Source organism: Cynocephalus volans, chromosome 7 (assembly GCF_027409185.1).
Source record: "Cynocephalus volans isolate mCynVol1 chromosome 7, mCynVol1.pri, whole genome shotgun sequence".
Lineage (NCBI taxonomy): Eukaryota > Metazoa > Chordata > Mammalia > Dermoptera > Cynocephalidae > Cynocephalus > Cynocephalus volans.
In genome coordinates, this window is record NC_084466.1 from 1,109,567 (window position 1) to 1,133,783 (window position 24,217).

The 24,217-nt window shown below is 48.6% G+C and overlaps 1 protein-coding gene across 2 annotated transcripts in view; it reads left to right on the top strand.

Annotated features, from left to right (window-relative positions):
* GRTP1 (growth hormone regulated TBC protein 1) overlaps positions 1 to 24,217 on the top strand; it is a 35,447-nt gene that overhangs the window by 5,476 nt on the left and 5,754 nt on the right. The window contains exons 3-5 of one of the 2 annotated variants that reach the window (XM_063102583.1): positions 1,123 to 1,281; positions 3,915 to 4,039; positions 6,872 to 6,968. In XM_063102583.1, coding sequence (XP_062958653.1) covers positions 1,123 to 1,281; positions 3,915 to 4,039; positions 6,872 to 6,968 — 381 coding nt within the window. The remainder of the gene's footprint in view (positions 1 to 1,122; positions 1,282 to 3,914; positions 4,040 to 6,871; positions 6,969 to 24,217) is intronic. The other variant, XM_063102584.1, reaches the window with a different exon arrangement.

A 24,217-nucleotide genomic window follows, 5' to 3' on the forward strand; every position in this document is an offset into this window, starting at 1 on the left:
CCGGCAGAGGGTACTGCTGAGAGTTGTTCTTGGCTCTCTGTGGACCGCGTCGGTGTCTGCTGGTCTTCCCTTGTCACCTTGCGTCATTCTGCTGGTCTTCCTTTGTCACCTTGCGTCATTCGTCCAATACCTGGCGAGCACTTGCTGCCTCCAGGAGCTTCCCCTGTCGGCAGGCCCGGCGGACACGTGGCGCGTTGCTCTCCTGGCACCTGCATTTTCAGATGCTCACGTCCCCATGATCATAAATTGTGCGGGCCGAACCCGTGGCTCACTCGGGAGAGTGTGGTGCTGGGAGCGCAGCTGCGCTGGGAGTGCTGAGGCCGCGGTTCGGATCCTATATAGGGGTGGCCGGTGCGCTCACTGGCTGAGCGCGGTGCGGGCGACACCAAGCCAGGGGTTCCAATCCCCTTACCGGTCACAATAAATAAATAAATTAATTAAATTAAATAAAATAAAAATAAATTGTGGATCATCTTGGAATTTGAGTTAATGAGGTTTTACTCTACAGTCCTTTTCTTGACTGTAGCTTATTAAGTTATTTTTATAATTTTTTTGTCTGTTAAGTACAGCTGGTGCCTCAGATTTTGTTCTTTTTGTGGCAGCTTATGGAATTTCACTAATTGCATGTGATTTTATTTCTTTTTCTCTAAAGTGTAATTTCTTTTAAAATAATGATATTTATAATATCAAAGGAAAACAACAAAGCTTTGAATATTTGTTTTGAAAATTAGCTGTTTTGCTGATTAAAGTCATAAGGGCACAATGTAGCACCCTGGGCTTTGTGGGATTATTATTTTTATCTTTTTATTTTTGTTGCTGGCTGGTACAGGGATCCAGTCTGGACCTTGGTGTTGCTGGCACCAGACTCCAACTGGCTGAGCTTACCAGCCGAGGGAGGACGGGTGACCTGCAGCCCCCCGCCGATGCCTCTTAGGCAGGTGACGGCCAGGCGCAGGGCAGAGTTGCCATTGCAGTAGCCGGTGGGACGGCCGAGTTCCGTGGTGGGTGGCAGAGTTGCACGCAGCGCAGGTCTCACCCTCGATGTGGGAGAAGTGGCGGGGCTGGCCGTGCATGGCGGCCGCCCGGCCTGAGCTCAGCACGCTGTTGTCCCCTCGCTTTCAGTGAAGCGCTATGTCCGCAAGGGTGTCCCGCTGGAGCACCGGGCCCGCGTCTGGATGGCAGTGAGCGGAGCCCAGGCCCGGATGGACCGGAATCCCGGCTACTACCACCAGCTGCTGCAGGCAGACAGGAGTCCCAGCCTGGAGGATGCCATCAGGACAGGTGAGGCGTCCGTCCCTCCGGAGGCGACCCTGCTCCCACCCAGGTTAGAGCCTTGGGGACATGAAAACACTGACTTTAACCTGAAGTTATATTTTTTTCAAAGGAAAAGTCACAACTAAAGCATTCACAAGGGGGGCACCGTGTTTTTAATTCATTCAGCAGATGTTTGCGTGCCCAGCCAGCGGGTGAGACTCTCCCAGGACAGGGCCAGGCACAGGCGTGACAGGAGGGGCCGCGCCCGACGTGCACTGCGTGTGCCTCACGGGCCACACGCCAGAGCCTTCGTTTTGTCAGGCTGTCATCATCGACTCGGGTGCTGGCATTTTTACCTCTAATTTCTTTGTCTGAGGGTTTCCTCGGTAATCACACAGGCAAAGGGTCACTTGTCCTGGACCATCAAAGTACTAAAAAAAAGTTCAACTTAAATTGAATAGCCAGATTTTTAGGAAATACATTTGCCTTCCTGATTTTAACAGTTCTTGAGAAATACACATTTAAACCCAAAATATGTAATTTTTGAGAAATGCAGCTACTTTACCGTGCTGAGAGGCTGGGGTGACTGCGAGGGGAGAAAGTGGCAGGAGGGGGCCCCCAGCAGGGGCTGGCGGCCAGTGCGGGGGTGTGGGAGCCGAGGCCACATCCTGCCCGCCCCGTGACCGCGGCCAGAGGTCTCAGAACAGATGCACGGCCAGCGGTCATCACTCAGCCACGTGTACTAAATAAAAGAGACCATTGCTGCTGGCTCGAGAAATGAATTTAAAGGCTCTGTTTAGTGTGTTTTTGGATGTCTTTTTTTTTTTTAATTGTGGTAAAATATGCATCACATAAAAGTTATGGTTCTATCTTCCCCAACTGGAACTCTGTCCCTTCTCAACACTGACGCCCCGTTCCCTCCCCCGGCGCCTGGCGGCCACCGTGCTTCTTTCTGTGTCTGTGATTTTGATCTCACAGAGGTGGAATCGTACTGTGTTGGTCTTCTTGTGAGCGGCTTGTCTTGCTTAGCGTCGTGTCGTCGAGGTCCGTCTTGGCTGCGGCGTGTGTCAGAACTTCCCTCCTCTTTGGGGCTCAGTGATCGTCCACGCGTGTGGATGCGCTTTCTCGTGCATTCATCTGTGGGCAGACGCTGGGCTGCTTCCACCGTGTGGCTGTTGAGAATGGCGCTGCTGGCACACAGGTGTGCAGGTTCCTGCCAGAGTCTCTGCTCTCTCTTCTGGGCACACGCCAGAAGTGGGATTGCGGGGTCACATGTTAGTTCTATGCTTAATTTTTTGAGGCTTCTGGATAAATCATTTTATTTAGGGACCTCATGGTGGGTGTTTCATGCCCACAGAGCTGCCTTCATGCCACATAAACAGACGGAAAGACCCGTCCACATCTGCCTCTGCAGTGGGGAAAGGCCCTTCCTTTCCCACAGAAAATGCCAAAACAAGTGGAAAAACTTCTGATAATAAAAAATACTACACGGGGATGAACATGGCTGGTCACCGTAGTCTGAAACAGCAGAAATGCTCTCGTGTCCCCTTGACCGATTCTGTGTTTTGGAATGTTTAGAATTCCAGGGGAAAGTCTCTTTTGTAAAGACTCAGCAGGAATGAAGTGCTCCAAAGCATAAGCTCAATGTTCTGCCCAAATCTAGTTTTTGGCAACAGGGGTATGGCGGCATTTGTCAGCCCTTGCTGGTGGCTGCCAGGGAGGGGGGTGGGATGCGCTCAGGACAGCGGGGAGCACGCGTGTCGCAGAGGGAGCGTGTGCTGTCTTGGTACATATATAGGAAGTGTCCCAGTCCACGGGAGTCATGCACAGTACATGGCAGACACACCACTAACCTGAGCAGGGTCCGTGGAATCAGGGAAAAATGCAGTTCCAGTTGACGGGCGTCCTGTTTGCCCTGCCTGTGTGGACGTGTGAAGGTGTGAGGCTTGGTTAGTCCTGGTGAACCCACCCGCAGCCGGGTCTCTGGGTCTCCCTGGCACGGAACGGCCTGGCAGGGCTATGTCGCCTGAGAGATGCTCAGCCCGGGAGGGATGGCCGAGGCCGTGGGACGTCTGATAAACAGGAAGGTGGCCCAGGGAAACGTCCCGCACAGAAAAGCCGGCAGCATGGAGTTGACTTTGCTCCTAGTGTTCGGTTCTGTCTGTTTCTGAGAGGGCGTCTGTGTGCCCTACCACGAGCTTGTGACCTTCAGAACTAGGACTTCCCAGTGTTTTATGTACAATTTCACCATCATCCGTGGTCTCGAGTTATGATACCTCCTTAACCAGGGAAGTGTGAGGACGGAGGTGCTGGTGGCCTGTGAGGAACGGGCCAGCAGACAGACCTCCAGTGGCCGGGCCTTGCTCTGCGAAGGCTGTGCTGCCGTCCTGACTTGAGAGAAAGGACAGTTGGGACCCAGCTTGTCCCCGGGATGCAGGGGACACCCCACCCCTCTGGCCCGGTGGGCCCCTGCCCCTGCTGTGTGGAGCCCGGGGGTGCCCGTGGCTCACAGAAGGCGGCCAGGCGGCACCTGGGGTTCTTCAGGCATCAGCCAGGGTGGAGACTGTCCCCTACGTCCCAGATGGGCCCAACATGCCACGGGCTGGGAGACCCCCGGAGTGGAGGCTTTGGGTGATTGCTTCTCGTGACTTTCCACGCAGACCTGAACCGGACCTTCCCGGACAACGTGCGATTCCGGACGTCGGCGCAGCCCTGCCTGCAGCAGCCGCTGTACAATGTGCTGCTGGCCTTTGGCCGCCACAACCAAGCCGTGGGCTACTGCCAGGTGAGGCTGGGGACTGCCAATGACAATAGCGTGGTGGCCAGGGAGGTGCGGCCCAGGGACATCCCCAGGGCCGGGCATCTCCCGTGCACCCTGAGCGGGTGTCCCGGGTGGGAGCGCCTCCCAGGGCTCGGGCTCAAGCTGCTCCGGCAGAGGCGGGAACACCTCCCTGGAGGCTGCTTGTGGTGTCGGTGGCGGGCGGGTGCCCACGGAAGGCCGGGAGGGAGGTGGGACGTGGGCCGAGAGAACAGGACGCCAGGCAGCAGCGTCCAGGGCCGGGGTGTGCGTGGCGTGGGTGCCGCCAGCCCGCACTGCAGCTTCTCGTCTCGAGGCTCACTCCAGGCTGGGTGGGCGGCCTGGGGGGACCCTGCGGGGGGTGGAGGGAGCACTGCTGCCGCCCCGTCCCCACGGCCGCCACCCCGTCCCCACGGCCACCGCCCCGTGGCTGGAGAGCAGCTTTCCCCATGCAGGCTGCCACCTGCTTGGCGCTCCTGGGGGCTGAGGCTAGTGTGAAGGTTTGTGAAGAGGACAGCAGACGACATCCTGGTGGGGGTAGTTTCGCTCTAAGTCACAGGTGGCGGCTCCAGAACCTGGAGAGGCCGGGAGCCCAGCTGCTCATTTCAGCGAGACGTTGGCGCAGGGTGGGTGGCTTGGGCAGCTCGAGCCCTCGCGACAGCCCTTGGGTGTCTGTCTGGCCCAGCAGGTGGGCTCCTGAGCCGAGAGGGCAGGAACCTGCGAGAGAAGAGGCCGCAGCAAGAAGCGCGTGGACACGGCCCCGCGCGGCCCGGGCAGCCGCCCGCCTGCGGGTTCTCCAGGCTCCGCGGCGCCTGCACGCACGGGCAGGAGGACGGGCCCCTCTTCTCCCGCGGGATTCCCGTCACTCTCAGCGTTTACTAACCGTCGTCCAGGAACGAGGACGGGCCTTTAGGAGCTGAGGCAGAGTGGCCGAGACACTTAGGTCACTCTACTTACTGTTCTCTTGGGTTTTAAAAGCAGCTTTATTTAAAACACACACGCAGTTGGAAGTGTGAGTGTGATGCCAGAGCTCTGCTGACTTCTAGAATGTACAGACGTACACACGTGTACGAGCACGTGTACAGATAGCGTGTTGCATCGGTTTGCTGCAGCTGCCAAAAAAAGCACCACCCTGGGGCTTAACCTGTTCTCTCGCAGGTCCGGAGGCCAGAGGTCTGAGACCAAGTTGTGGGCAAGGTGGGCGCCTTCTGAGGCTGTGTGGGAGGGTCTGTGCCAGCGTCTCCCGGCTGCTGGAGGTTGCTGGCCATCTTTGGACATTCCTGGGCTTGTGGCATCGTAACTCGAGTCCTGCCCATTTTCACGTGTGTCTGTGTCCAAACTCCCCTTTTATGAGGACACCATGGTCATTGCATTAGGCCCACCCTACCCCAGTATGACCTCCTCTTAACTGATTATGTCGGCAACAACCCTTTTCCCAAATGAGGTCACATTCTGGCATGCTGGGGGTTAGGACCTCATCATGTGAATTTAGGGGGAACACAGTTCCATCTGTAACATACATGCAGTCACGGGGCGCACGTATGATCTTGTGTCACACACCAGCACCTCCATGCGTCAGCATGATCCATGCACAGGTCACATTCTCCCAGGTCTGGTCAATGTCGTTAGCTTGGTGGGGTCTGTTCTCAATCACAGAAGTCTTACCAGCCTCTTGCTGTCACCAGGCATGATCAATGGTCTTTGTACAGTTACTTTTGTCTTTTGAGTCGGTTCTCAGGTCTGTTTTTTAAGTGGAGGTGCAGGTCAGACGATATGAAAGTCTGTGTGTGTTCCCCTGTGTGTTTTAGCTCCTGATAACTGTCACCACGTCCGTGTGCAGATTGTAGTCATCAGAGGTGCTTCTGCAGCCAGTCCTTCTCCATTTCATGTCATGTAAATTCATCACGTTGGTTGATGAAAGCTGGGCTTTTTTCTTATTACTAGAGAAATACATACTGTTGATCCTTGTACAGTGTGGGTTTGAACTGCATGGTCCGCTTATTCACAGACTTTTGTCAACCAGCCGCAGATGGAAAACACAGTGTTTGTGGATGTAGACTCCGTGTACACGGGGGGACGACTTCTCACGTCCACAGGCTCTGCAGGGTCGACTGCAGGACCTGAGCGTACGTAGATTTTGGTGCACGCAGGGGGTCCTAGAACCAGTAGCCCATGGATACCAAGGAACAACTGTTTATTTTAGAAAATTTAGATGAACAAAAAAGAAAAACATTAGAAGTCGTGTAAAACCCAGCCGCCCAGAAATGACAGCTTTCTCTGTTGTGAAGCTGCCAGCGTCTAGCACTTCTCTCGGTTAAGAAAGACACATACCTGTGCTTTCTGGCCACATCCGTGCTTTGGCAAGTGCACCCATGGATTCCCCAAAGAAGTTCCATCACAAAATTCTCTCAGCACCCCATGCGACAGACCACTTGTAGTTTTTATAAAATACAGTCATTGGTATGGTTTCCGCTTGAATGTAGAGCTTCATGCTTGTAGCACATATTAGTTTTTTTAGAAGCCAATGGTAAGTTATACTGTTTTATCACAAATTTGCCCATTAGTTGAAGAGAGAGTCTTTGATTTTAGCATTCTAAGGCAGCATTCAGAAGGGTCTCTTTTAACTATTTCCTTGTTCTTTCTTTCCACTTAAGCTTGACTAATTGCACTGCTAGACAGCAGGTGCTTAGCATGTCTGAGGCCCCACGAAAAGATGATTCTAGAATTATGCAAATTCTAGAGAAGAGCAAGAGACACGGAAACTTAGTGCTCAGAGCTAAGCTCACAATGAAAGTCTGTTTCTCACTTTTCTGATTTCAGGGAATGAATTTTATAGCAGGATATCTGATTCTTGTAACAAAGAATGAAGAAGAATCTTTTTGGCTATTAGATGCTCTTGTTGGAAGAATACTACCTGGTATGTCGAAAATTCCTACTGTATGCCTTAACTGTCCTGTTTCTGGTATTGCTGAAATAATTCAGGTGACAAGTCCAGATTTAATTAAAAAATAATTGGGTTGCTTGGGAGTTGGGGTTAAGAATATCTTCGCAATGAGTCAAAGAGAGAAAAAATACTCGAGTGGGTGGGCTCCTGCTCGAGCAGCTGCTCATTCCGGAGTTTTCTTTGCTTGTCCTAGAGCTGAGTCTGGCCCATCGCTCCTCAGCGGCACCGCGGTCTCCAGACCTGCAGGGCCGTACTGCAGTTCATGCGATCACAAAATCTGTGAGAGGCTGACTTGGTTCCCTGTATGTATTTGTTACTGAGTTTGTGAATGCTAGTAAAAGCACCGTAATTGTCAGCTATTATTACATTTTATGGTGAAAATCATTCTTTTCAAGTCTTTCTACCGTTCTGTTTGGGGGCTTTTTGGTGGCTGGCAGGTATGGGGATCCGAACCCTTATCCTTCATGTCACAACACTGTGCTGTAACCAACCAACTAAGCTAACTGTCCAGCCTTAGGTAGCACAGAACAGACTGTGACCTGCTGTGTAGGGTTGTTGTGGGCAGGGAGCGGCCAGAGCCTGCTGGTGGGAGAGGATGTGGGGCCGAGGCAACTCTCTGTCCCTTGGGGTTGGCGTGGTCGCCGGCTGTGCATGGTGGAGCCTGGGTTCAGGTCCACGGGGATGCCGTGAGGAAGGGCGGCTGGCTGAGAGGTCCTGAGCATGAGAAAGCCACTCACCGAGTCTCAGGCCAGGGTCCCATCCCGGCAGCAGTGGCAGAGCCTGGGGGTGGCAGCGCGGTGGAGGCCTGAACTGCAGCGGAGGGGTGAGATTCAGCACAAGACGGGGTGAAGGGACTTCCCAAGTGAGATGTCGGCAGAGCTCAGGTACATCCAAAGACTGAATTCTGACAAACATTAACAGCCACCATGAGTTCAGGCTGCCACACACCACGCTCTGTTCTGGGGGTTGGAGAACATCAGAGAGCAACAGAAAGCCCCTGTCCATGTGGAGTTCCCGCTGTAGCAAGAGGACAGATGGTGAGGGCAGCAGCAGCAGCAGACCCCACAGTAAACAGGCAGTGTGTGGAGGGCGTCGGGAGGTGACGGTGCCAGCTCACGAAAACAAGGAGCGGGGCCCCGGGCCTCCTAAAGGGGTCGTACAGTTGCACAGACTCACTTCCAAGTCCATGAAATGTCACTTCCTGCGTCGGTTATGAGATCCAGTTGAGCTGAACTGCAGTGCGCACAAGTCATGATCCGCCAACAAGAAAAATTACCAAAAGTGAAGTGTGAGGACTGTGGGAAGAAAAGGGCTATTCTTGTCAGTGCAGAGCTCTCCAAATGCAGAGGACAGAGCAGACGTGTGTCCTGTTCTCTAAACCCTGGTTACCCAAACTGGGTCATCCCAATGCCACAGCTTTAGTGCTTTTAATTGTTTCTTTTTAAATTATACAAGAAATACACAGATGTATTCTCATTTCAAAAGTTAAAAAAACAAGTACTAATTATAGGATAAAAAGTGACAATCATGCTTCACTAGAAAACCCCCATGTCTTTCCTTTTCAGAGGTAATTACTATATTATCATCAGTTTGGTGTATATGTTTCCAGAGTTTTTTCTATACATGTATAAACACAGAAATGAGAGAGTGGAAATTAGTAACATAGAAAACAGAGAAACAAAAGAAAAGATGAACTGAAAAAAATCAGGTTCTTTGGAAAAACTGATAAAATAGATAAACCCTTGACGAGACTGATAAAGAAAATGTGAACAGGATATATGGGAATGAAAAGGGTGCTGTAATTTGAAAATCTGTAGAGACTTTTAAGACTCACAAAATACAAAGAAAATGAAAACACAAAATGGATAATTTTGAGAAAGATATAGCCCAACAAAGCTGAGTTGAGAGAGAAAACAGGACGCTGCAGGCGTGGGCACGAACACAGAGACTCCTGTCAGCCCTTTGTTTTTCTTTTAGATAAATTTTGTAGAAAACAGAAAAAGATAAACTCCTCATCCGCTCATTTTTATGAATCTGTTGTAACCTTGATGCTGTGCGGTAATCTCAGTGATGAACAGAGATATGCAAACCCTAATTAAAAAAATAATGTCAGCAACTTAAATCTAGAGCTGGTGATTATTATTTCTCATCTAGACAGTTTATCCCAGTCATGCAAAGAGGCCTTAATCGTGGAAGGATCGGGGGCAAAGCCAAGAAGGCTTGAAAGGAGAGCACTGAGCATTTGCTATAATGCTGTAATAATTAAACGGTGCGCCATTACATTGTAGATGGATGAACAGACCCAGGGAACAGGATTGAGAAGACAGCGATGAGCCAGTCTGTAGATCTGTCAATCTGAATGTCTTCTGTGAGATATTGATTAATGGGGAAAAGTAGACTATTTAAAACGTCATTCTGTGACACATAGCTGTCTATATGGAAGAAGAAAAATTAGACCCTTATTTCAATTTCAGATGGATTTGATACTCAAATGGGAAAAAGCAAAACTTCAAAATTCAGAGAATGAGATATAGAACAGTTTTGTGATGCTGGAGCAGGGACGAAGCTCTTGAACACAATTTGAAAGTATAAAGGGCATTGATAATCTTAATTATGCTAAAATTTAAAACTAATTTTGGTAAAAGGCATCATAAGCAAAGCAGAAATACAGGCTCTGGGTTTGGAGAAGGTACTTGCGAACCATGGAATTAACAAAGGATGAGCATATGGACTACGTGCAAAGTCTCAGCAGAAAAAGGAAAGCAGATCGACAGGACATCAGGGAAAGGGCACGCTTCATAGGTGCTTTACAGAGCAGGGCACCTGACTTGTGAGTTCCCAGGTCGGCAAGGAGATGCGACGCTGAAGCGGTGCCGTAGGAGGGCGGGCGCTGACGGGAGGATGCCCCAGCCTCGGAGCAGGTGAGACGTGTGTTAGTCTGTTTCTGTTGCTTGTAACAGAATACATGGAACTGGGTATTTTTTAAAGAAAACAAAATTTATTGCTTACAGTTTCTGAAGCTGCAAATTCCAGAGCCCGAGGAATACATCTGTTGGTGGCATCAGTGACCCAAGGGTCTCACCTTGCAAGATGGTGGAAGCAGAGAGAGCAGAGAGAGAGGGAGACACACTCTCCTCTTTTAAAGTCCTCAGCACCACACCCCTGACCATCATTTTTAATCCACTCACTCCTGCACGGTCCTGCAATCCAATCACCTCGTCAAGGCTCCACCTTTCAATGACCATAATGGGATTTCCCGTCCTCTTAACAGTCACAGTGGGGGCCAAGTTTCTAATACTTAAAACTTGAGGGACACAGTTCAGGCTTCAGTGAGTTTTGGGGACGTGATTCAGTCCACTACACGTGTGAAAGTCTGTCTCAGAATCGATGAGAATACAGTATTATTGTTTTTCACAGAGGAGGAACTTGAGACCGAGAGCGATTAAGTAGCTTGTGCCAAGTGTGGTGCCTGTCCCGGGTCTCCCGCCCGTGGCCTGCACCGCACATCGGCCTCCCACGTGCTCGGCCCACACGTGGCTGTGGCAGGGCAGGCAGCACTGCTGCACCTGCCGCTGGATCGTAGCTCAGGCAAGCTTTACGGGAGGGATTTTATTTCTACCACCGAGTGCTTCTCGTTGTCCAGATCAGCCCAGCATTAGGGAGCGACATGGCTACATGCTGGATGTGGCCTGCGTCCACCTGCATGCGGACTTCCCGGGGTCCCCGAGCTCTCAGCTGGAGCTGCTGCGATGCCCAGCACTTCTTGCTCTTCGAGGGCGTTGGAGGCCATCACGACCTCCACTGCTCAGTCGAAGGTGGCAGTGAGAGGCAGCAGGAAGGCGTGGACGCCGCGGTCCCTGGTGGGGGACGGCTCCTGCACCATGTCAGAGGAGCCCACGGGACGGGGCTGGCCTCACACGGGCCTCTGGCTTGTCAGACTTGAAAAAGGAGAGAGGGCACCCCATCTTGATGCAGTAGTGGATTAATACCTTCACATTCTGAAAAACTGGTCTGGCCTGGCTTCCCTTGAAATGCAGAGAAACAGGTTGCTGGTTGCAGCTCAGGCCAGAAGAACTTGGCCGGGATGTGGACAGATCGGGCACGCTTGGTGGGAGCCACAGCCCGTGGCCCCTGAGGGTGGAGGGCGGACGGGTGGAGCTGGTGCCTGCTGCCTCTGACCACACACCTGAGCACAGTCAGGTATCCTGATGACTGTGGGTGGCCTTGTCTGAGTATTGCATTTACATGGCTTTGTGCCCTGCTCCTGTTGGTCACATGGAGGCTCATTCCTGGGGTCAAGGGCATCGACTTTGGAATCAGACCACAGACCACTTTCAGGTCTGCCTCTGAATAGCCACATAGCGACGGTCACTACTGGTGAGTCGGAGTCTGCGAGCCTCGGCCCTTCCAGGGCAAGTTGTGAACTTAGTGCACCAGGGGCACGTGGAGCATTTGCACAGTTGAAGATCATTTATGTTGGCTTTTGTTATAAGCTGTTTTTATAATTTTTTAAAAAGTAACACCATATATTAGGGAAAAAAGTGATTGCTGCTTCTCCCTTCAGGGTCTCCTAATCAAATTATAGCAGATAAAGTTTTATTGAGTTATACTCAAGTAAATTACTGAATTTAAGGTTGTTCCAATTTCGTGGACTCTTAAAATAAGTCATTGCTTCATTTTCTTCTCAGTATTTTTTTATTTTTTATTTTTTATTTTATTTTGTCGATATACAATGTAGTTGATTATTGTGGCCAATTACTGAAACCTCCCACCCCTCTCCCTCTCCCCCCTCCCACCCAACAATGTCCTTTCTGTTCGCTTGTCGTGTCAACTTCAAGGAATTGTAATTGTTATGTCTTCTTCTCCCCCCCCCGTTTTTTTTTGTGTGTGTGTGTGTGTGTGTGTGTGTGTGTGTGTGTGTGAATTTATTTATTTATTTTTATCTCCCACCGATAAGTGAGAACATGTGGTATTTCTCTTTCTGTGCCTGACTTGTTTCACTTAATATAATTCTCTCAAGGTCCATCCAAGTTGTTGCAAATGGCAGTATTTCATTCGTTTTTATAGCTGAGTAGCATTCCATTGTGTAGATATACCACAGTTTCCGTATCCACTCATCCGATGATGGACATTTGGGCTGGTTCCAACTCTTGGCTATTGTAAAGAGTGCTGCGATGAACATTGGGGAACAGGTATACCTTCGACTTGATGATTTCCATTCCTCTGGGCATATTTTCAGCGGTGGGATAGCTGGGTCGTATGGTAGATCTACCTGCAATTGTTTGAGGAACCTCCATCCCATTTTCCATATAGGCTGCACCATTTTGCAGTCCCAACAAAAGTGTATGGGAGTTCCTTTTTCTCCGCAACCTCACCAGCATTTATCATTCAGAGTCTTTTGGATTCTAGCCATCCTAACTGGGGTGAGATGGTATCTCAGTGTGGTTTTGATTTGCATTTCCCGGATGCTGAGTGATGTTTAGCATTTTTTCATATGTCTGTTGGCCATTTGTATATCTTCCTTAGAGAAATGCCTGCTTAGCTCCTTTGCCCATTTTTTAATTGGGTTGCTTGTTTTTTTCTTGTAAAGTTGTTTGAGTTCCTTGTATATTCTGGATATTAATCCTTTGTCAGATGTATATTTTGCAAATATTTTCTCCCACTCTGTTGGTTGTCTTTTAACTCTGTTAATTGCTTCTTTTGCTGTGCAGAAGCTCTTTAGTTTGATATAATCCCATTTGTTTATTTTTCCTTTGGTTGCCCGTGCTTTTGGGGTCGTATTCATGAAGTCTGTGTCCAGTCTTACTTCCTGAAGTGTTTCTTCTATGTTTTCTTTAAGAAGTTTTATTGTTGGGCCAACCCCGTGGCACACTCGGGAGAGTGCGGTGCTGGGAGCGCAGCAATGCTCCCGCTGCAGGTTCGGATCCTATATAAGGATGGCCGATGCGCTCACTGGCTGAGCACGGTGCGGCCGGTCACAAAAATCACAAAAAAAAAAAAAAAAAAAAAAAAAAAAAAGAAGTTTTATTGTTTCAGGGTGTATATTTAATTCTTTAATCCATTTTGAGTTGACTTTAGTGTATGGTGAAAGGTATGGGTCTAGTTTCATTCTCCTGCATATTGATAACCAGTTCTCCCAGCACCATTTGCTAAAGAGGCAGTCTCTTCCCCAGTGTATAGGCTTGGTGCCTTTGTCAAAGATCAGATGGCTGTTGGTGTGTGGGTTGATTTCTGGATTCTCTATTCTATTCCATTGATCAGTGTGTCTGTTTTTATGCCAGTACCATACTGTTTTGGTTATTATAGCTTTGTAGTATAGTTTAAAGTCAGGTAGTGTTATGCCTCCAGCTTTATTTTTTTTGCTCAGCATTGCTTTGGCTATGCGTGGTCTTTTATTGTTCCATATAAATGACTGGATAGTTTTTTCCATTTCTGAGAAAAATGTCTTTGGAATTTTGATGGGGATTGCATTGAATTTGTATATCACTTTGGGTAGTATGGACATTTTCACTATGTTGATTCTTCCAATCCAAGAGCATGGGATATCTTTCCATCTTCTTATATCCTCTCTAATTTCTCTCAGCAATGGTTTGTAGTTCTCATTATAGAGATATTTCACATCCTTGGTTAACTCAATTCCTAAGTATTTTATTTTTTTGGTGGCTATTGTAAATGGGCAATCTTTCTTTATTTCCCTTTCTGCATGTTCACTATTGGAGAATAGAAATGCTACTGATTTTTGTGTGTTGATTTTGTATCCTGCTACTTTGCTGAAATCCTTTATCAACTCCAGGAGTTTTTTTGTAGAGGCTTTAGGCTGTTCGATATATAGGATCATGTCATCTGCAAACAGGGACAGTTTGACATCATCTTTTCCAATCTGGATGCCCTTTATTTCCTTCTCTTCTCTGATTGCTCTGGCTAGTACTTCCAACACTATGTTGAATAGGAGTGGTGAGACTGGGCATCCTTGTCTAGTTCCTGTTCTTAAAGGAAAAGCTTTCAGCTTTTCCCCATTCAGGATGATATTGACAGTGGGTTTATCATTTATGGCTTTAATTATGTTGAGATACTTTCCATCTATACCTAATGTATAGAGGGTCTTTGTCATGAATTAATGTTGAATTTTATCAAATGCTTTTTCAGCATCTATAGAGATGATTATATGGTCCTTGTGTTTGATTTTATTAATATGGTATATCACATTTATTGATTTTCGTATGTTGAACCAACCTTGCATCCCTGGGATGAATCCCACTTGATCGTGGTGAATAATTTTACATATGTGTTGCTGTATTCTGTTTGCTAGTATTTTAGTGAGGATTTTTGCATCTATATTCATCAAGGATATCAGTCTGTAGTTTTCTTTTTTGGTTATATCTTTACCTGGTTTTGGTATCAGGATGATGTTTGCTTCATAGAATGAGTTTGGGAGATTTGCGTCTGTTTCAATCTTTTGGAATAGTTTGTAAAGAATCGGTGTCAATTCCTCTTTGAATAGTACAATTCTGCTGTGAATCCATCTGGTCCTGGGCTTTTCTTTGTTGGGAGCCTTCTGATAACAGCTTCAATCTCCTTTATTGTTATTGGTCTGTTCAGATTTTCTATGTCTTCATGGCTCAGTTTTGGGAGCTTGTGTGTGTCCAGAAATTTATCCATTTCCTCCAGATTTTCAAATTTGTTGGCGTATAGTTGTTTATAGTAGTCTCGAATGATTACTTGTATTTCAGATGAATCAGTTGTAATATCACCTTTTTCATTTCTAATTTTTGTTATTTGGATCTTCTCTGTTCTGTTTTTAGTTAGCCATGCTAATGGTTTGTCAATTTTATTTATCTTTTCAAAAAACCAACTTTTTGATTCGTTGATCTTTTGTGTTATTTTTTGGGTTTCAGTTTCATTAAGTTCTGCTCTGATCTTAATGATTTCTTTCCGTCTGCTAACTTTAGGTTTGGATTGTTCTTGTTTTTCTAGTTCTTTAAGGTGAAGTGTTAGGTTGTTCACTTGCCATCTTTCCATTCTTCTGAGGTGAGCATTTAATGCAATAAATTTCCCCCTTAGTACTGCTTTTGCAGTATCCCACAGGTTTTGGTATGATGTATCATTATTTTCATTAGTTTCAATAAATTTTTTGATTTCCTGCTTGATTTCTTCTTGGACCCATATGTCATTAAGTAGAATGCTGTTTAATTTCCATGTGTTTGTATAGATTCCAGAATTTCGTTTGTTATTGATTTCTAATTTTAATCCATTGTGGTCTGAGAAAATACATGGGATAATTCCAATTTTTTTGAATTTGTTGAGACTTGATTTGTGACCTAATATGTGATCTATCCTGGAGAATGATCCATGTGCTGATGAGAAGAATGAATATTCTGAGGTTGTTGGGTGGAATGTTCTGTAGATATCTGCCAAGTCCAATTGATCTAGAGTATTGTTTAGATCTTGTATTTCTCTTCTGATTCTTTGCCTTGATGATCTGTCCAATATTGACAGTGGGGTGTTCAGGTCTCCTGATATTATGGTATTATTGTCTATTTCCTTCTTTAGGTCTAATAGAGTTTGTTTTATAAATCTGGCTGCTCCAACATTGGGTGTGTATATAATTATGATTGTTATATCTTCTTGATGGATCAATCCTTTTATCATTACGTAGTGTCCCTCATTGTCTCTTTTTATGGTTTTTAGTTTAAAGTCTATTTTATCAGATATAAGAATAGCTACTCCAGCTCGCTTTTCTTTTCTGTTTGCATGGTAAATCTTTTTCCATCCTTTCACTCTTAGTCTATGTGAGTGTTTATGGGTGAGGTGGGTTTCTTGAAGGCAGCATATAGTTGGGTCCTCCTTTTTGATCCAGTCAGCCAGTCTGTGTCTTTTGATTGGGGAATTTAAGCCTTTTACATTAAGAGTTGTTATTGAAAAGTGTTGATTTATTCCTAGCATTTTATTGATTATTGTTTGGTTGTCTTAGGTGTCTTTTTTCCCTTGCTTTCTGATTTACTGTTTGTTTTCTGTGTTTGTTGGTTCCTTGGGTTGTAGATAGCCTTTTTGTTTGTTTGTTTTCTCTTCATGATTGCCATTTTTATTATACTAGTGGGTTTTGATTTTTCTTGGGTGTTTATGGCAGTGGTAGTTATTTTTCAGGAACCAAATCCAGTACTCCCTTGAGAATTTCTTGTAAGGGTGGTCATGTGGTGGTGAACTCCCACAGTTTTTGTTTGTCTGAGAAATATACTATTTGCCCCTCATTTCGGAAGGATAGCCTTGCAGGGTAGAGTATTCTTGGCTGGCAATCTTTGTCTTTTAGTATTTTGAATATATCATCCCATTCCTTTCTGGCTTTTAGGGTTTGTGATGAAAAGTCTGATGTTAGTCTGATTGGGGCTCCCTTATAGGTGATTTGACGCTTCTCTCTTGCAGCTTTTAAGATTCTCTCTTTGTCTTTGAGTTTTGCCAATTTGACTGTAACATGTCTTGGAGAAGACCTTTTTGGGTTGAATACGTTTGGAGATCGTTGAGCTTCCTGTATCTGAAGATCTGTGATTTTTTCTATACCTGGGAAGTTTTCTGCCACTATTTTGTTGAATATGTTTTCAATGCAATCTCCTTTTTCCTCCCCTTCTGGAATACCCAGGACTCAGATATTTGAGCACTTAAGGTTGTCTGATATCTCTCTCAGATTTTCTTCAATGCCTTTGATTCTTTTTTTTTTTTTTTTTGTCTGCTTGTGTTATTTCAAACAGCCCATCTTCAAGTTCAGAGGTTCTCTCTTCAACTTCTGCAAGCCTGCTGGTTAAACTCTCTGTTGTGTTTTTTATTTTGCTGAATAAATTCTTCAGTTCAGGAAGTTCTGCTACATTTTTTTTTTTTAGGGCATTGATTTCCTTGTACATTTCTTCTTTCAGGTCATGTATACTTTTCTTCATTTTATCATGATGTCTAGCTGAGTTTTCTTGTATCTCATTCAGCTTCCTTAGAATTATCACTCAAAATTCCTTGTCAGATATTTCAAGGGCTTCTTGTTCTATAGGATCTAGAGGTTGAGAGTTATTATCCTTTGGTGGTGTACTTTCCTGATTTTTCGTATTTCTGGTATCTTTTCTTTGATGTTTATTCATTGTGGCAGGGTGTTTCACAGTCCACAGGTTTGACACTATTGTCTGACTAAGATGTTGCTGTGGTTGCCAATTTGGTATGGCTACCTCAGTGACTGCTCAGTTGGCCACTAGTGCCTTGCATGTGTGGTTGCCTTGGATCTTGAACCTCTCCAGGGAGCCACCTCTCTTTTCAGCTTGGACTCTGCTGGGCTGCTGGGTCACGGGGTGTGTGGTCTCTGCTGAGCTCCCACCTCCCTGTTCCGTGCGCTCTGGGCCGGGCTGCTGGGATGCGCGGAGGCACTGCAGAGCGTGTGGTCTCTGCGGAGCTTCCCCTTCCCCTGCTGGACGTCTCCCTGCTCCGTGCGTGCTAGGCCGGGCTTGGGATGGAGCCGGGTGGTGGCGGTGAAGCCTACCTGCTGCTGGATCGCGTGGTGGCTGTCCCCCCACAGGGTGTGTGGAGTCTACGAAGCTTCTACCTCCCCTGCCGGACGTCTCCCTGCTCCGTGAGCACTAGGCCAGGCTGGGAATGGAGCCAGGTGCCTGCAGTGAAGCCTACCTGCTGGATCACGCAGTGGCGGCCCCACAGGGTGTGTGGTTTCTGTGGAGCCTCCACCTCCCCTGCCGGACATCTCCCCGCTCTGTGCACACTGGGCCAGGCTGGGAATGGAGCTGGTGGCGGCGGTGAAGCCTATCTGCCGGATCGTGCGACGGCAGCCCGGAGGGCATGTGGTCTTTGCGGAGCTTCTGCCTTCCCTGCTGGACGTCTCCCCGTTCCGTATGCACTTGATGTTATGTTTTTATAGTTTAAATCGGTTGATTTGTGGGAGAGAGTGACACTAGGGACCGTCTATTCTGCCATCTTGACCGGAAGTCATGCCAGGCACTGTTCTAAGCTCTTTATAAATATTAACTCAGAGGCTACAAATATTAACTTAGAGTTGTTGTTGTTGGCACATGTTGAATTAATGTTGTTTATCTCCACTCTGCAGAAAAAAAAAAAAGTCCCTCTGGTCCTTTAAAGTCGGCCTCCTCCCCATACCCGCCTTGCTTCCGACCTTACAGCAAGCTCCACCCTGGGCCAAGCGAAACCCAGAAAACCTCTTCTCAGTATTTCACCAAAGCTCTTAGCTGCTTCTAAAGTTTAGAAACTTCATAATTTGCAGAATGCTTTCATTTACTCGTGAATACTTAGGAAGAAAGAAAAGCAAAATCTATTAGCAAAGGGTTTTTGTACTCGGAAGAGCACTGCCTGGCATTGAAGATGATTTCTTCACAGTGGAATCTACGTTTCGGAGTTGAGGAAGATTGGAGTAAGGTTGATTTTTAAACTACAAGCTCTTTGGAAGAAACACTGACTTTCCCTGCTCCCATAAATTAATACAATTTCATTCACTCCTCAGGGTTATTTTTATCTGATCACGATAGCATCAGATCACTGTGTAGGTAGAGTATTTTGCATTAAAGCAAACTTCCTTAATCCAAATTAAAATGGCCTAGCCTTGAAGGCACAGTATGGCAGGGGAGGAGGGTCCCATGTTCACCCCCTCGCCGCGGCTCTGATCCGGACTTTAACAATGAAATTGTGACTGTGTGAGCAGCATTAATCACAACAACCCTGCGCACTGACTTTGACTATCCCTGTTTTATACGTGGGGAAAACGAGCCTTGGAGAGATGAGACTCTGCCTTTTGTTCAGGCTGCTGTTTGGAAAGACCCTTCCATTCATGTGGGTCTGCTCCGGTGCTTAGAGGTGTGTGGACTGTACAGAGTCACGGTCATGTTTTCCATGGCAGGTGTGTGTGGAGCACACGTGTTCTGAAAAACTGCAGTCTGAGAATTTCCGTTCTGGAGTTCTGTGCAGGCAGTTGTGGGGAGGGGGAGAGAGGCTGTTTGTTTAATTAGCGATTCGATGGTCTCTTAGCTTTTTGCCTCTGAAATGTAACGGTGTAAGCAGATCAGAAGCCCTCTGTGTTTCATGATGGGTTCTCCTCATCACGTCTTCTGGACTCTGGAACGTTCTGTAGGGCTCCTGGAGAACCCTCTTACCTGCATGCATTCTATGTCCTATAGGGACTGCTGGGTACAGCCCTGGGGTAACTGCCAGGTGGGCGTGGCAGGGCCGGGTCAGGCACTTGCAGTGGGCCAGACGCAGAGCAGCTACCCACCAGGGACTTTGGGACATCAGGTGGGGTCATGGATTCCAAGTGCAGGGTCAGCACCCAGGGCCCAGTGTGAGGTGCAAAGGCGAGGGGACTGTCTCCTGCACAGCTAATGTGGGCGTGGGCTCCCCAGCAGGCAGCTCCAGGCCCTGGCATCCCCACTTTGATGCGACTCCACTGTCCCAACGCAGTGCTGAGTCTAACTGGCCCTCCCAGTGTCCTGCACGTTGAGGGGACCTTCCCTCTCAGCAAGAGGGTTTGGGACCTGATCCCTCACCTAACGGATGAGGAGCCATTTATGTTTCTTGCTTTTTTCAGTTAAATTTTGTGGTATTTATTTTGCTGTTTAAAGAAGCCAGTCTTCTTGTCATTACTAAACTAATAGGCTTAGGAATTAGCAAAACATACAAAGTTTAAAGAGGAAAATAAAAATCTCTCCTTTATTGTGCATCTCTTTTAAAACTTTATTTTTATTGTTGCCTGCTGAGTGAGTTTTTTTTTAAAAGGTCTCTCTTTGGGGAGTTAAAAGGTTGAAATAGACCCTGCAGGTCCAGCAAGAGCCCACCCTCCCTGCTCTTCCCACCCCGATTAAAAAATAATTCTTTAGCCTGAATAACGATGCTTTCCTTTTTTTCTGTTTAAATTGAGGATTTTTTTTTTTTTTGGCAGCTGGCTGGTACAAGGATCAAACCCTGGACCTTGGGTTTGAGGATTTCTACCAGTTTCTCACTGACTCCAGGACAGCGTCAGTGCTTGTTTGTTACCACAGGTTTAGGACCCAGAAGAGCGCTGTGCAGTTCGGAGAGGAGCGGTCGTCCCACTGCAGCGCGCTGGACGGACGCCGCCACTCTGGACTCAGTGAACACCTGGGGAAGCATCTGTCATTCTTCAATTTTTCCTGTTAATCTTGGTTGTTTATCTTTTCAACTGACTAGTACTTATTAACTAGTTAGCTTTTCATTGCAGAGCGGCACAGGCCAGCAGGAGGTTGGTCAGGCGTGAGGGGAGGGTGGGCAGGGGAAGGCAGGACCCACAGAGGTCCCTGTGTTTTCTGTCCAGAAATAGTCTGTGTGTGTGTGCGTGTGTGTCTGTGTGTGTGTGTGTGTGTGTCTGTGTGCGTGTGTGTGTGCATGTGTGTGTGTCTGTGTGTGTGTGCATGCGTGTGTGTGCGTGTGTGTGTGTGTGTGTGTACTTTCTATATTTCTTAAAAGCATATGCACTTAAGAGGAGTCTTTGTTGAGAAGCAATTCACATACACACCGCACACAGTCCACCCATTTCCAGTGGTGATCAGTGCACCACAGTCCGACTTCTTTATTGAAACATAATCGATTAAACATTTGTGTGGTACAGAGTTGAGTGTCAGTACTTGGTGTGCAATGTGTGACGATCAGGTCAGGATAATTCGCATGTTCATCACTACAAAATGTAATCAGTCTGTGCTTCACCAGTTTCTCGCTAGCACCCCTCCCGGCCCCCTCCCCAACCTCTGGGAACCACATTTCTGTTTTCTTCTGATTGTTCTTTCTTTCTAGCTCCCACTTAGCAGGAGGACATGGGGTATTTCTCTTTCTGTGCCTGCTTATTTCACTTGTCATGATTTTCTCTCAGTTCATCCATGTAGCTGCAAATGGCAGTATTTCATTCTTTTTTATGGCTGAGTAGTATTCCATTGTGTAGATGTACCACGGTTTCCTTATCCAGTCGTCCACTGGTGGACATTTAGGTTGGTTCCATATCTTGGCTGTTGTACATAGAGCTGCGATGAACACAGGGTGCAGGTGTCCCTTCAACATGATTTCCGTTCCTTTGGGTGTCCACCCACCAGTGGGACAGCTGGATTGGTTGTGACTGGCTTCTAACTCCCACACCACCGCTCTTCGTACTTCTTTACAGGTTGCCACAGTTTTCAGTGTGGTGTGTCTTCTGGTCTCTCTAGTCGATGGACGGGACACTCCATCCCTCCTTTTCCTGTTGAGGAATCTGTGGCATTGCACCTGCCGAGCTCTCCCCAGTGGGAACACCCCGGTGTCCTGCTGACACCCTCTCCCCTGTGTTTCCCGTGCACCAGCTGCAGAGTCCAGACTCAGGGTCCAGCCATCCACTCAGAAAAGGCAGGACAAATGCTTGACTCTTTGCCTTTGTGTCCTATTTCTCAAGATAATAAATTGGTTTTTTATCTTCATTCGAAGATGATCAGTTAGTATTTTTCTTTTTTCAAATACCCCTGTGGACTTGTGGATTTATGCGCTGGGAGGCAGTTTTTGTCCTTGAAGCTCGGATGGGCCAGCGGGGGCCAGTGGGGCCTCTCCAGGTTGGCGCGGGCCTTTCTGATGTGGCCCCAACGCCGTCTGCAGGGCAGGCTGTTCCAGGCTCAGCCTACATGCTTTCTGCCCAGACCCGGAGCCTGGTTTACTGCTTGGCGCTTGTCTTTTTGTCCATGTCTGCTCGTTCTGGAGGTGGCAGCTTGCCTCTGGTAGATTCCTCAGGAAGTGAGTATTCCAGGAATGACATTCACCGAGTCCTTGAAGACATTTGGGTGGGGTCTGGGCGCTCTGCTGGGGTGACGTCAGAGCTGACAGGTCTCACAGCTGGGGGTGCTGTGTGGGGGGGAGCATGCTGCAGTGCTGGGGAGCAAGGGCCATCGTGTCCACAGCTCCCTCTCTCACAGCTCGGAGAGGGACGCGTCGTGCAAACACGTGTGGGCGTGTGTGCAGTGTGTGTGTAGACAGCCAGGGGGACACATGGAGCGAGACAGGGAGGAGGCAGTTCAGGGCACAGAGCAGCTGGGAGACGAGCCCTGTGCAGGGGGCCTGAGGATGGCTCGCGCCTGCACGGTGCAGGGCCTTGTTCTCCACAGCTCCTCACCCTCCACGTCCCGACGGCCCTGCTAGCCGTGCTGGTCCCTCCGAGGCCGTCCACGGTGGGCCCGTCAGGGCACCTGGCTTTGCCCAGACCTGCGTGCATGCTTTATGTTGGGACACGTTCTGCACAGATGGGGTCCTTGCAGAGAGGGTTCTCACCGGGAGCAGGAACATGCTGAGGCACAGTGCTGGAGGCCCGCCAGCAGCTGGCTCTCACTTTGAGGCTGGGGGAGGTCATGGGCTGAAAAGACCCTCAGGGCTGTGGCTGAGCCCGGAGTGGGCACTGGCTCCGTGTGGGATCTCCAAAGGCTGTTTCTGCAGGATACGCCCAGATCCCACAGCACGTCCGAGGAGAGGTGGGAGGACCATGAGGGTGGCCGAGAGCCGGGCCCCGAGCTCGCCTGCGCCAGGCCAGGGCACTCCCTCCTGCTGCTGGGCTGTGCCTCCAAGGCCAGCAGCAGCACCCACAGAGCACCCACCCACTGGGCACCCACCCACAGGACACTGCCCACCAGGCCCCTGCACATTCCTCAGTGGACTTCGCAGCCTCCTGCCCCTGCTGGCCTCTGGCCCTGTCACTCCCACTTCCACAGTCCCTGCCCTTCTCCAAGGAATCCCGGTCCTTTTGGAGGAAAGTGGTCCCATGAGGCTGCGGTCTGGATGCCAGGATGCCCCCAATACCGGTGGCCTTTGTTTTTAGGGCAGAGCTAGGATATGCGTTCTTACTAATGCCGTGTGGACTCACCAGTGACACACACTCAGGACTGCAGGGTTTTCCACAGGCTTTCCCGTCCTGTGTCTGTCTTTTCTCCTGTGCAGAAAATCCCACAAGTGCTGACATTTGGAGAGTAATGGGGTGGGGTGAGGGTGCTGGGGCAGTCGGCTTAAACAGGGACTGTTCAGGGAAAACCAGGACATTGGCCCCTGCACGGCCACACCATCCGCCCCGCGAGCCATCCCACGGCCTCTGTGCAGCTCGCCGCCACGGCCCCGGGGTTGATGAGTATTTTGCCAGATGAGGGACAGCTGCCTGACGTCCTCCCCTCCCCTTTTGAGGGCTCACTGTCTTCCACGCTTTAAGTCACTAATTGTGCCAGCCCCTCAGAGTTCGTCACTGATACGGGGGGATTGGTTTCCCAGACTTTTAACGTGATTCTTATTTCTTAAAGGATTCAAAAGACCAGCTCTGCTTGTCATCAGCTCTGCGTCCGTCTGTAATTTACTGATTAACACCGTCTTTGCTGTGAGACTGCAGAGCATCTGTCTGGTGCAAACAGTTCATTCTCAGTAAACGTTTGAGAACGTCTTAAATTCTAGTTGCCCTTGGGCCGTTCTTGGGGCACGGTGGCTCACCCTCTACCTAAGTCCCCATAGCAGGGGGCGAGGAGCTGAATTCTCGTCTCCCCACTGGCGCTGTCTGCTGGGTTCGGTGGCTGGGGCCGGTGAATCAGACGGAAGACACAGTAAGGAGGGGAAAGACATGACCACACACGCGCACAGCAGTTCCCGAGGCAGGGAGGCTGCAGGAGGCCCGGGCGAGGCTTGGACGCTGTCCTGGCCAGACACAGGGAAAGGGGCTGGGGGCTTCTGGGAGGGGTGGGGAGGAGATGTCTGGTCAGCAGGGTGGTCTTGTCATGCAGGTAAGAGTCTCACAGCGATCAGAGGTGTCTCCTGCTGCAGTCCTCTTTCTGGTACTGAGACATCTTTACAAATGGAAGTTCCTTTATGAATGGAAGTTTCCTTCACAAAAGGGAAAGTTCTCTATTTTTAGAGTTAGGAGTAAGTGAGTAACTGCTGGTTTTCAATCGCCTTTAGCTCAAAATATTCCATTGGCCAAAGAGGTGTATTTTGGGGTGGCCTGTCCTGGTCCTCTTCACGTCCTCTCACCTCCTGCAGTTGTGGATGGGGTGGGCTCTGGAACGACTGCCGTGTTAATGCCTGTTCCTCTTGAGGCCATCTGCCACGTGCCAGCACTTCCTGGCTTCCTCAACCCCCAGCTCAGGTCGCCTGTGCAAATAGCCATCGGGGCCCCTGCCCGAGCTGTGGTCAACTCCAAGGCTTAGGTGAGGAGTACAGATTGGAGGGCAGGGGTACATTGTATC